This window comes from Abramis brama (assembly GCF_963993115.1).
Source record: "Abramis brama genome assembly, chromosome: 2".
Taxonomy (NCBI): Eukaryota; Metazoa; Chordata; class Actinopteri; order Cypriniformes; family Leuciscidae; genus Abramis; species Abramis brama.
The window spans coordinates 19568311-19581810 of NC_139964.1; the positions used below are offsets into that span (position 1 = coordinate 19568311).

The window sequence follows — 13500 nt, forward strand, 5'->3', positions numbered from 1 at the left end:
ACACTAATGAGTGTATCCAGAGCTTCATCAACACACCTCCAGCCTCAGGTCCGCCTCGCCGATGAACAGCTGCTGTGTTTATGATGCTCTAGTGTTTCCATCACTCTCTCTCTCTCTCTCTCTGTGTGTGTGTGTGTGTGTGTGTGTGTGTGTGTGTGTGTGTGTGTGTGTGTGTGTGTGTGTGTGTGTGTGTGTGTGTGTGTGTTTCAGGGCTGGTGTGTAACAGGACGTTTGATCAGTACGTGTGTTGGCCCGATGGCCCCGCCGGCACCACGGTTAACGTGTCCTGCCCCTGGTATCTGCCCTGGTACCGCAAAGGTAAAGCTCTCAGAGTTGGTCTTAAACGCACTACTGATAGAAAGTCCTCTTATGAGATATGATCTAAACGTCAGATTATAAAGCAGTAAAATATGGCTCATTTTCAGGTCATGACTTACTCCTGACATCATTAACAATTAAATCACTTTTTTTAAATTACAAATAAAAATTACTTTTTAATTCAAATATCAGTCAGTTTGCATGTCCCGATTCATCCTATTTATATTAATATAGGTTATAGGTTAATGTATATTAATTTAAGCTAAATTTTGCTTTTATTGACACTAAAACATGCTTTCACTGTCTATGTATTGTTTTCTAAATTGTTCACCCTGTGACATTTTCTTCTTTAAAAAATAGTGATGTAATCTCTCTGACTGTACCTTTATATATTTATTATATATATATATATATATAATTTATTTATTAATTTCCTATTTTCAGCCAAGGCAAAATTTCAACAAGATTTTTAAGTTTACATTTTTGATCTGCTATTTATTTTCTACTTATTTTAGTTTTATTTCAGTTCCTGATAATGATTTGTAACAGTTTATCTGTGGTTTAAGTGAACAACAGCAGCAGCATCGCTGGGGATCTCAGTAATGGCTTGGTCTTCATGAATGTAAAGTGTTGTAGACTCAGTCCAGCTGTGACCGGTGTGTGTTTCCGCTGTGTGTGATCAGTTCATCAGGGCTTGGTTTATCGTGTGTGTGGCGCTGACGGCCGATGGGCTCATGGGAAAAACACCAGCGAGTGTGAGCAGGACGACCCTGGACAGGTGAGACCGCCAGTTTAATGACTTGATGCTTTTAAACGATGATGACGCTAACGGTCAGCTAATCCCTCTCTCTCTGTGTGTGTGTATGTGTGTGTGTAGAAGCAGTACGGTCAGATCCTCAGTAAGTTCAGAGTCATGTACACTGTTGGATACTCACTGTCTCTGGCAGCGCTAACTCTCGCTCTGGCCATCCTGATCTCGTTCAGGTAACCATATATTACACATCTGACCATATATTACACATCTGACCATATATTACACATCTGACCATATATTACACATCTGACCCATATATTACACATCTGACCATAGATTACACATCTGACCCATATATTACACATCTGACCATAGATTACACATCTGACCATATATTACACATCTGACCATAGATTACACATCTGACCATATATTATGCATGTATCTGACCATATATTACACATCTGACCATAGATTACACATCTGACCATATATTACACATCTGACCATATATTATGCATGTATCTGACCATATATTACACATCTGACCATATATTACACATCTGACCATAGATTACACATCTGACCATATATTACACATCTGACCATATATTACGCATGTGTCTGACCATATATTACACATCTGACCATATATTACGCATGTGTCTGACCATATATTACACATCTGACCATATATTACACATCTGACCATATATTACACATGTGTCTGACCATATATTACACATCTGACCATATATTACACATCTGACCATATATTACACATCTGACCATATATTACGCATGTGTCTGACCATATATTACACATCTGACCATATATTATGCATGTATCTGACCATATATTACACATCTGACCATATATTACACATCTGACCATATATTACACATGTGTCTGACCATATATTACACATCTGACCATATATATCTGTCCATATATTACACATCTGACCATATATTACACATGTATCTGACCATATATTACACATGTATCTGACCATATATTACACATGTATCTGACCATATATTACACATGTATCTGACCATATATTACACATGTGTCTGACCATATATTACACATATATCTGATCGTTAGGGCCGGGCAGTATGATGGTATATTATTACTCATTCTTGAATCTTGAACAAATCCTTCTTTTAAGCCAGTAACCGTTCAAGCTGGTTCACAGAATCAAACTGAACTGAACTCTAGATCTGAAGCAGCACATGCTCTTTAAGGCCCGTTCACACCAAGGATGATAACTATACAGATAACAATAAAGATATAGTTCTACAAATCTAGTTCTAGTTCTAAAAAAAACACAGCTATAACGATAACGGCACAGAGAAACTATATCATTGGAATCACTTTCAGAACGATATTATCCAGCTGATGAATGATAAAAACATTGACAGCCAATCAGAATTCATCCTGACAGACGAGCACAAGCTTAAAATAAACAGAACGATCTTGTCCGCTGGTGTGGACGCTAATATAGTTATCTTTAGCATTCTTGGGGCCCTATCTTGTACCCAGCGCAATTGACTTTGTACACCGACGCATGTCTCATTCCTATTTTGCACAGCGGACTTTTCCCTCCACAGACGCACGTCAGTAAATTAGGGAATGAACTTGCGCTCCCGGGGGCTGTTCTGCGAAAAGAGGAGGCGTGTTCCGGCGCAAACGTTCCCTGGTGCTATTTTGCAGTTTCAGAAAACAATTCCACCACAGACCAGGAAAAACCTAGTCTAAAGTCAGTGACGTGTTATTCAGATGCTATTTTAAGGGCGCATGCTTGGCCATAATGTAGCGTGTGCACAACGCTCATGCACTTTGCTTCTCACATCTACACAGACGCAGCAGTTCACATTTTTGCAAACCACACATAATTACAAGGAAAAATATTTCACATGAGGGAAATCATTGTTGTGTCCATGAATATGTGAAAAAATAGGCATAAATCTAGCTTACACATTTACCCAAATTATTATACGCCTCACTGTTAACCCTTGCTGTAAAAAAAGGCCAAATTCTGACAATATCATACCATTTTCCATTAAAACAGTAATATACTGTAGAAAACAAAAATAGCCTACAGGAATATACTGTGAATTAACAGTGCTCAAAGTCGACACTCAGAGGCTGTTTTCACAATCACACCCTATACCCTCATTCACTATTCCCTACATTAGTTCACTATTATAGTCCCCTTGACAGAGAGAATGAAAAGAAGTGAGTGAATTGAGACACTGATGAACACCTGATAAGCAGAATCACTGAAGGACAGAGAAACAAGAACAGAAAAAAGAGAAACACAAAAACTACAATTGACTTCCAGCAACACTGAGTGTGAAACCAGTTTAACATTATCTCTTTCATACATGTACAAAAGTTCTTGTTGAGAATTAACAGAGATATAGTTAATAATAAAGTTTGTTGTCACCATGATGGAGATCAGTATTTGCTTTAGTTGGTCTCTTGTCCCTTGACTTCTTACCATTCATCTCTCTCTGGCTGCTGTAACAGTGAGTTTATAAAACACATTTGATATGGCAAGAAAAAGTCAAGACTTGATCAGATGTTTTTGGGATTTTGTGATGATGTCACAATCATCCTGGACATGTCTGATTCTCTGATCTTTTCTGTATTTATTCTTTGAATTTATGGGTATTTCACATTTAGCATATATCTGTAAATCTACAACATAAAATCAATACTTCTGTAATAAGGTCTTCTGAAGAATATTGTAATCATATAGTGCATTAAAAAACCTCCTGCTTGACTCAGACACACACAGACATCAACAATCAGCACATGAATCTCAACAATGGTGACAATCAAAAGTTTCATGTCGCAATGCATGCTGGGTTCCAGGATAATATAAAACTCCCAGCATGCACTGCTGCATGAATAAAAAAATATACATTGCCACCATTGTTGAGATTCATGTGCTAAATTGTGATATCTCTGTGTTTCTTCAAGACAGTGTAGCTCTGTTTCTCTGGTTATGCATGATGTGTTAAAAAAAAATAATCGTAATTTATTGCTGTGGTTTCACAGTGGTGGTAATGTAACACTTTTGATTGAGGATTAAACTCTGAATGAGTGAGAATGAATTCTTTAGTGAATGAACAGGCAATATGATGATTTTGTCATCATAATCATTATAACTGCAATCATTCACTAACTCTGTGTGTGCACAAGTGTGACTTACAAAAACACAGCTCAAGCAGCAAAAGAAAAACTAATGTTTTAGCATCAGCATCCCAACTAAAGCAAGCACTGATCTCTATAATGGTAACTTCAAACCAAACATTTTCAATTAAACATCTTAATAACAACTTCTGTAGATGTATAAAATAAAGTCATACTGGTTAATAATAAGTGTAATAATGTGTAATGGCTGGAAGTCAGTTGTAGTTCTTGTGTTTCTCTATTTTCTGTTCTAACAGCAGGTGTTCATCACTAATGCTCAACAATCACTTACATATTCCCTTAATTATCTCACTGCAACACTGTCTCAATGTTACTTTTTACTCGTTGTAGTGTGGATTTCCCTGTGGGGTTGAAAGGGTTAACAGTGTAAGATAAAAAGACACACCCACAAAATGTATTTTAACAGTAATAAACTGTAAGTTATAAAACAGGTTTATACTGGCAACACTGTTGCCAGTAGTTTACTGTAAAATTTATTTTTTGGGTCACCATTGTGCTGAAGAGTAGAGCCTGAGCTTCAGTCCAGGAGAAGATCTACAGACATTGATGATATGCTGCATGTTGCTTATTTAACAGGCGGTGACTGTGTAGTTGCTGGTCCACTGGAAATCTCTTTCTTTACAAAAGTTTTGTTGTGGTTTCAAATGAAATAAGTTCACAGTAATACTTTGCTCACGTTATTAATGCATTATCAATTTTAGTTAATACATTTAAATGACAGTTGGTCAATTTAAGGCAGTCGGTTTCTGCAAGTGAAATTAGTTAACTCGAGTTTTAGTGCATTTTACAGTAACATACTGTAGATTACAGTAAAGAACTGCACAATTAACAGTAAATTACTGGCAACAGTGTTGCCAGTATTTTACTGTAAAAAAACCCGGTAAGGTCTAACAGTGCTGTTTAACCGAAGTTAATTTGGGTAGGTTTCTCCCATCCCCAATGTCACTTCTCTTTGTTTTACGGCCCTGACGAGAACGTCGGTCTCCTCGGCTGTGAACCACTCCTGGCGTGCGCCTGGCAAATCCGCCGTTATAATAGCAATCCGCCATGGAACAAGTGTGCCTGCTCTTAAAGGGAATGTGAGATGACGCTCTGATTGGTTTATTTCACGTTACGCCCAAACCACACCTATGAATAATGAAGCTACTTCAGACCAACCCCTTTTAGATTTGCGTCGGACGCAAGAGTCATTTATCCCGCCGGTATAATAGCAACAGCGCCCGAGATCCGAGATCCACTCAGATCATTAAAATAGGGCCCTTGGAGTGAATGAGCCTTTACACAGCACCAAATAAGCCAATAGGCATGTCCTGATCTCCCAAAGAACAGGTTCAAAATGAATGAATCAAATTACAGGCAGAGTTGAATGTCAAATTTTCTTCCCTGTCCAAATGAGCGAATCTGCCGGTTCTAGAGTTAGAAGAGTTAGCTTATTCAGTTCTTTCTGAGTCAGTTCTGTTTTATTAATTCACTTTGAACAGGTTCTTTGGTTCAGTAATTGGTCATGCGATAGATCGTGAAGTGAAAGAAAATGGTGATATCTCCCGCTGATCACAGATCTCAGTTCTCCCGTTGGTCTTTCCCTCAGGAAGCTGCACTGCATGAGGAACAACATCCACATGAACCTGTTCGGCTCCTTCATCCTACGCGCGCTGTCCATCCTCCTCAAAGACGCTCTTCTGGACCGGATGAGCAGCGCTCAGAGCGGCCCGCATCACTTCCAGGGCCAGCGCTGGGTCAGCGGACAGGTACGGGCGCTCAGGTGTAACATGACCCGTGTCGTTTACAGGTACAGCTGAATCCAGAGGAAACTGCAGGATCTCAGATTAAGCTCTTTATTAAAAATCTCCTTCTGTAAACAGACGCTGACTAGCATTGATATGCGAAATACCAGACAAATGCTGCCAGTCAGTAACAGCTTCACTATCTATGGTAACACTTTATTTTACCGTGTCCTTGTACTGTTACATGTACTTACCATGGTAATAACAGTAAATTATGCATAATTACATGCAACTAACCTTCAACCAAACCCCAATCCTACCCTAACCCTATAGTAAGTACATGTAGTTGATTATTATTACTCAGTACTTAAATATATAATTACACTGTAACAATGACACTTTAAAATAAAGTGTAACCCAAACTATATCTAACTGATAACTGAAGTTTCCAGCACATCATGGAAGAGCAAATGTGAAACAGAGCAAAGAATTGTGTGAACGATAGATTTTACTTTCAGTCAGCTAAAACTATTCATTTTTTTACTTTTTAATAAATATTTATAAAATATTAGACAGATAAATATATATATTTTTTTTTTATTAATTTTAAGTGTGATTTATTAAAATCCTAATCAAATGTATATAAAAAAAAATATATATATATATATATATATATATATATTAGGGTGCATCAAAAAACACAATTCTTGAATTTGATATGGCTGGGTGCTAAAAGTGTTCCAATATATATAGAAACAACACATGCAAAATATTTTTCCAGTACATGATGATTTAGGGGTGCCACCGCACATCTGTTTTTGTTGGATAAAGTGGTCAACAGCACTCAATGGTCACAATGGAGATCTGAGGTAAACAATACTACAGCTCAAGAAAACTAAGGTGATCTTTCTGTTTGAGGTGATCTTTCTGTGTTGGGTATGTATTATTACACATTACTATCATATCTGTAGTTGTGTCTTTGTATACTTATTTATCATAAGTAATTTAAGTCATATTTATAGGTATTTGGTGCTCATTACATCTAGCTAACGTTAGCTAGCAACAGTTTGCTAACCACAGTTAGCTATCTATGTTAGCTAAGCTATTAAGCTTAACATCAACAGTATTCTAGAGTGGACAATGTCATATTCAGAGTATACAGTGGGGAGAACAAGTATTTGATACACTGCCGATTTTGCAGGTTTTCCCACTTACAAAGCATGTAGAAGTCTGTAATTTTTATCATAGGTACATTTTAACTGCGAGAGACGGTATCTAAAACAAAGATCCAGAAAATCACATTGTATGATTTTTAAATAATTAATTTGCATTTTATTGCATGACATAAGTATTTGATCACCTACCAACCAGTAAGAATTCCGGCTCTCACAGACCTGTTAGTTTTTCTTTAAGAAGCCCTCCTGTTCCCCACTCATTGCCTGTATTAACTGCACCTGTTTGAACTCGTTACCTGTATAAAAGACACCTGTCCACACACTCAATCAAACAGACTCCAACCTCTCCACAATGGCCAAAACCAGAGAGCTGTGTAAGGACATCAGGGATAAAATTGTAGACCTGCACAAGGCTGGGATGAGCTACAGGACAATAGGCAAGCAGCTTGGTGAGAAGGCAACAAGTGTTGGCGCAATTATTCGAAAATGGAAGAAGTTCAAGATGACAGTCAATCTCCCTCGGTCTGGGGCACCATGCAAGATCTCACCTAGTGGGGCATCAATGATCATGAGGAAGGTGAGGGATCAGCCCAGAACTACACGGCAGGACCTGGTCAATGACCTGAAGAGAGCTGGGACCACAGTCTCAAAGAAAACCATTAGTAACACACTACGCCGTCATGGATTAAAATCCTGCAGCGCAAGCAAGGTCCCCCTGCTCAAGCCAGCGCATGTCCAGGGCCGTCTGAAGTTTGCCAATGACCATCTGAAAATAGAGCTTTTTGGTCTAAAATCCACTCGCCGTGTTTGGAGGAAGAAGAAGGATGAGTACAACCCCAAGAACACCATCCCAACCGTGTAGCATGAGATGGAAACATCATTCTTTGGGGATGCTTTTCTGCAAAGGGGACAGGACGACTGCACCGTATTGAGGGGAGGATGGATGGGGCCATGTATCGCAAGATCTTGGCCAACAACCTCCTTCCCTCAGTAAGAGCATTGAAGATGGGTCGTGGCTAGGTCTTCCAGCATGACAACGACCCGAAGCACACAGCCAGGGCAACTAAGGAGTGGCTCCGTAAGAAGCATCTCAAGGTCCTGGAGTGGCCTAGCCAGTCTCCAGACCTGAACCCAATAGAGAATCTTTGGAGGGAGCTGAATGTCCGTATTGCCCAGCGACAGCCCCGAAACCTGCAGGATCTGAAGAAGGTCTGTATGGAGGAGTGGGCCAGAATCCCTGCAGTGTGTGCAAACCTGGTCAAGAACTACAGGAAACAATCTCTGTAATTGCAAACAAAGGTTTCTGTACCAAAAATTAAGTTCTGCTTTTCTGATGTCATGCAATAAAATGCAAATTAATTACTTAAAAATCATACAATGTGATTTTCTGGATTTTTGTTTTAGATTCTGTCACTCACAGTTGAAGAGTACCTATGATCAAAATTACAGACTTCTACATGCTTTGTAAGTGGGAAAACGTACTCGGTTACTAACGTAACCTCGGTTCTCTCTAGAAGAGGGAACGAGTACTGCGTTTTATCAAAACGCTACGGGAAAAGTCTCTTTTCACGAAACACTGAAGCAAAAATTATCCTTTAATTTTCATATATGTAAAACGCGTTGCGGCAGCAGCAGACAGCTGAAGCAAGACGGCTTGTCCGCTCATTGGCTGCTCTGCGGCAACTGCATAAGCCTATCGAGCGCAGGCTGATGCAACATCAGACCAATGAGGGCGCTTCACGCCCTCCTCGCCACTTCCCGCCGAGACGGGCGTGGCTTACCTCTATAAAAGGAGCTCGAGAAGGCTGATTCACTTGATTTTGATCGCCGAAGCGAACCAGAGTGAACCAAACGCACGGCAAGGGAACGCAGTACTCGTTCCCTCTTCTAGAGAGAACCGAGGTTACGTTAGTAACCGAGTACGTTCTCTTACGAGAGTTCTCTCGTACTGCGTTTTATCAAAACGCTACGGGAACCCCTTGCAAAACGCTGTGCGTGCTGGGATAAAAACACTGATCACCGGAAGCTATTTCAGGCATACAGTGCATAATCACCAGATAGACTCACACAGAGTCAGGGAATAAGGGGGGGAGCCTTAATTCCCTATACTGTAGCGTCCGCAGGCTTAACATGACCTCACAGGGAGAGTCTAAAGACAGGAGGGGTTTCCTCCGTCCTTATATAGACATGTCCACAGACGCGAATATGACATCACATAGCCAGGGTAGGGAGCCTGCACTAATGTGGGAAAACGTGGGTCTTACACAGTTCTGCCCAGTATAGTCGGTAGCGCGTTGCGCCTGTAAATAGATTACACCGACAAAAGCTTAGCCTGTAAGGCGGGAACCTCTAGGTATAAAACCTGATAAATGTAGACGGAGAGGCCCAGCCTGCCGCCGTACATATATCCTGTAAGGAAATCCCGCTGGACCAAGCCCACGAGGAGGCAACGCCTCTCGTAGAGTGCGCTCTGACTCCCAACGGGCATTGAATGCCCTTGGCAGTATAAGCCAGCGCTATGGCGTCAACTATCCATCTGGATAGACTCTGTTTCGAAACAGCCGTTCCTTTGGAACGTCCGCTGAACGAGACAAAGAGCTGCTCTGTCTGTCTGAAGGCAGCAGAGCGGAACATATAAGTTCTTAAAGCCCTAACAGGGCAAAGAAAACTCGAGTCCCCTTCCTCACTCGACGCCGGCAGGGCAGCCAGGGAAATAACCTGAGCCCGAAAAGGCGTGTTGAGGGATTTCGGCACATAGCCGTGCTTAGGTTTGAGTATGACTTTAGAGTCATTAGGACCAAACTCCAAGCACGTCGGGCTCACAGAGAGCGCGTGCAGATCGCCTATGCGCTTCACTGAAGCGAGAGCCATCAAAAACACTGTTTTGAAAGACAAATGTTTGAGGCTGATAGACTGGATAGGCTCGAAAGGGGCACCTTTCATGGCCGCCAGGACCGTAGAAAGGTCCCACATAGGGACTGAAGGAGGTCTGGGTGGATTCAGTCTCCTAGCTCCCCTGAGGAAGCGGATGACTAAATCATTCCTTCCCAGTGACTGACCCAGCGTTGAACCGGAGAACGCTGAAATAGCCGCCACATACACTTTGAGCGTGGAAGGGGATCTGCCCTTATCCAACAGCTCTTGTAGGAAGGAGAGAACCTCCGCTACCTCACATTCGAGGGGTGAAAGGCTCCGAGCTGTACACCAGCTGGAGAAAACCGACCACTTTGAAGCGTAGAGCCGCCTGGTCGACGGCGCTCTAGCCTCAGTGATGGTATTCATGACTCCCTCTGCGAGACCAACGGGTATCCGTTGAGCGCCCACACATGAAGGGACCACAGTTCCGGGTGTGGGTGCCAAATCGAGCCCCTGGCCTGCGAGAGGAGATCTCTCCTCAACGGCACTGGCCATGGAGCGATGTCTGCTAACTGCATCAGAACTGGGAACCATGCCTGGTTCTTCCAGAACGGTGCTACAAGCAGCACTGGGCATTTTGTTTTCCTGACCCGTTCCAACACCTGTGGCAGGAGGGAAACGGGGGGGAAAGCGTATAGCGGGCAGCGCGGCCACCTTTGGGACAGCGCGCTGTCGGTCTTTGAAAAGAATGCGGGGCAGTGAGCGTTTTCGTGGGACGCGAATAGGTCCACCTCCGCTTTGCCGAATCTCTCCCACAACAGCCGGACTGTTTGTGGGTGTAGAGACCATTCGCCTGTAGGAACGTTGTTCCTGGACAGTCTGTCCGGGCCCACATTCAGAAGCCCGGGTACATGCACTGCTCTCAGCGAGCGTAAGTTGTGCTGAGCCCATAGTAGGAGGCGTTTCGCCAGCCTGTACAGGGATATGGAATTCAGACCGCCCTGGCGATTTATGTAGGACACCACAGCCATGTTGTCCGAACGGACTATGACGTGTTGGTCCTTGATGTGGGGACAAAAACGCGTCAGCGCATTGTGCACTGCCAGCATTTCTAGGCAGTTTATGTGTTGGAGCTTTTCTCGTTCCGACCATAGGCCGAAGAACGGTCTGCCCTCGAGCAGTGCTCCCCATCCCGAGGTGGATGCGTCCGTCGACACCATCCTAACCCTCGAGGAAGTCCCCAGGCTTACACCTGATTGGTACCAGTCGTTCGCCATCCAAGGCACCAGGGCTGTGACACAGTCCTGATTGACCTTGAGGTGTAATTGACCGGACACCCACGCTCTGCGCGGTACCCGCGCTTTCAACCAGAACTGCAGCGGGCGCATGCGGAGCAAGCCCAGCCGGAGAACTGACGATGCTGAGGCCATGAGACCCAGCATCCTTTGAAATTTCCTGAGCGGGGTGAAAGCGCCGCGGCGGAAAGACTTCGCCGCGCGCTGAATGTTCAGCACACGCTGTGGCGACAGCTGCGCTGTCATAGACTGTGAGTCCAGAACTATACCCAGAAACGAAATCGTTTGACTGGGATTCAGTGAACCCTTCGCCCAATTGACCGTGATACCAAGATTCTCGAGGTGATCGAGTAAAATGGCTCTGTGCTCTACGAGCTGAGATCGTGATTGGGCTAGGATCAACCAGTCGTCCAAGTAGTTCAGCACTCGCATGCCTCTGAGTCTGAGAGGAGCGAGCGCTGCATCCATGCATTTCGTAAATGTACGAGGTGCCAGGGACAAGCCGAAAGGCAGGACTGTATACTGGTATGTCTGACCCTCGAAGGCGAATCTCAAGAATCGCCTGTGATGTGACGCTATCTGTATTTGAAAATACGCGTCCTTCAGATCTATCGACATGAACCAGTCTTCCCGGCGAACATGCGCGAGAATTTTGCTGGTCGTGAGCATTTTGAAACGGCGTTTCACTAACACTCTGTTCAGTCGTCTTAGATCCAGAATGGGTCTGATACCGCCGTCCTTTTTGGGGACTAGAAAGTATCTGCTGTATATCCCCTGTTCGCTTTGATCTCGGGGAATAAGCTCTATCGCCCCTTTGCTTATCAGTTTTGATATTTCGGCGCGAAGTAGGTGTGCTACTTTCAGCGGTACCGAAGTTTCGACGCGCGCTGTGAAGCGCGGAGGGCGTCGAAAAAACTGTAGCGAGAAGCCTCTCTTTATAATGCCTAAGACCCAGTCCGAAACCCCTGGAAGCGCTGCCCATGCATCTGCATGGTTGGCTAAGGGCCGGATACAGAGCGCGCTCTGTTCGCCGTGCGACAGAGGTGCTACGGGGCTCACAAACGTAGGCGTTATGCCTGCGGCATTTGAGGCGGGGGGCGCGCTTAATACAGCGGGCGGAGCGCTCGTCCTCGACCTTACAACAGTGCTTGGCTGAGTGAGGGAGGGCTGCGCGAGTCCCGTGGGACTCATGTGTGCGAGTAGATGTGGGCTGGGAGCGGACACATTTACTGCTTTGGGCGCGCTGCCTGTGTAAGCAGCGCGCGCACTCATAGGTCTCGTTTTTACAGAGAGCCTGTGATCTGATAGACATAGTGTTCGTGGGCACTGAGTAGTGGGCACTTTTACTATGTGGGGTGCGCAATCGACCTGAGTCGATTTTATTTGCGCGAGCCCTGAGTGCAGGGCTGTGCTTGTGTGTAGGGATGGGCACTGAGAAGTGGGCATCGACACTACATTTATAGCACCATCGGCCGTGGCCGGGACACCAGAAATACCGTGAGTAAGTGTGGGCGCGGGAGAGCGGGCACAGTTACTGCAATGAGTGCACTGTCTGTCTGAGCAGAGTGAATGCACACAGGTTTCGTCTTTACAGAAACCACAAGGCATGCAGAACATAGTGTTTGTGGGCACTAGGCAGTGGGCACGTTCACTATGTTGCGTGCGTGATCGACCCGAGTCGAATATATGAGCGCGGGCCCTGTGTGAAGGGCTGTGCTAGTGTGTAGGGATGGGCACTAGCAGTGGGCATCTTCTCTACACATATAGCATCATCGGCCGTGCTCGTGGGCAGCAAAAAACACGTCTGCAGTTGTCTCTCGGGGAACAAACAGAGTGATTTGCATTCGGCGGCATAAATATTTTCTGCCGGCCGGCCTGGGGTTCGAACCTCCGATTCCCCGCGCGCAAGTCTAAGAATCTACCACTGGACCACAGTGAAGATACATAGACAAAGTCAGCGCGAGTATTATCCGCACTGGCGTTTGCTTGCAGGCATGTACCACGTGCTCGTGGCCAGCAAAAAACACGTCTGCAGTTACCTCTCGGGGAACAGACAGAGTGATTTGCATTTTCAGACGCCTGCAAAATGCCAGAATGTGAGAAGAGTGGAAATCGCCCAGTTTCAGCGGGGCTGAAAACACTCCATTCT

At 44.1% G+C, this 13500-nt stretch overlaps 1 protein-coding gene across 1 annotated transcript in view; it reads left to right on the plus strand.

Moving 5' to 3' along the window:
- Window positions 1–13500, plus strand: part of LOC311077966 (glucagon receptor-like) — a 62126-nt gene that overhangs the window by 42900 nt on the left and 5726 nt on the right. Inside the window, exons 3-7 of the mRNA XM_084106613.1 lie at window positions 1–48; window positions 211–318; window positions 1002–1096; window positions 1196–1302; window positions 5890–6049. The exon at window positions 1–48 is cut by the window's left edge and continues 49 nt beyond it. Coding sequence (XP_083962739.1) covers window positions 1–48; window positions 211–318; window positions 1002–1096; window positions 1196–1302; window positions 5890–6049 — 518 coding nt within the window. The remainder of the gene's footprint in view (window positions 49–210; window positions 319–1001; window positions 1097–1195; window positions 1303–5889; window positions 6050–13500) is intronic.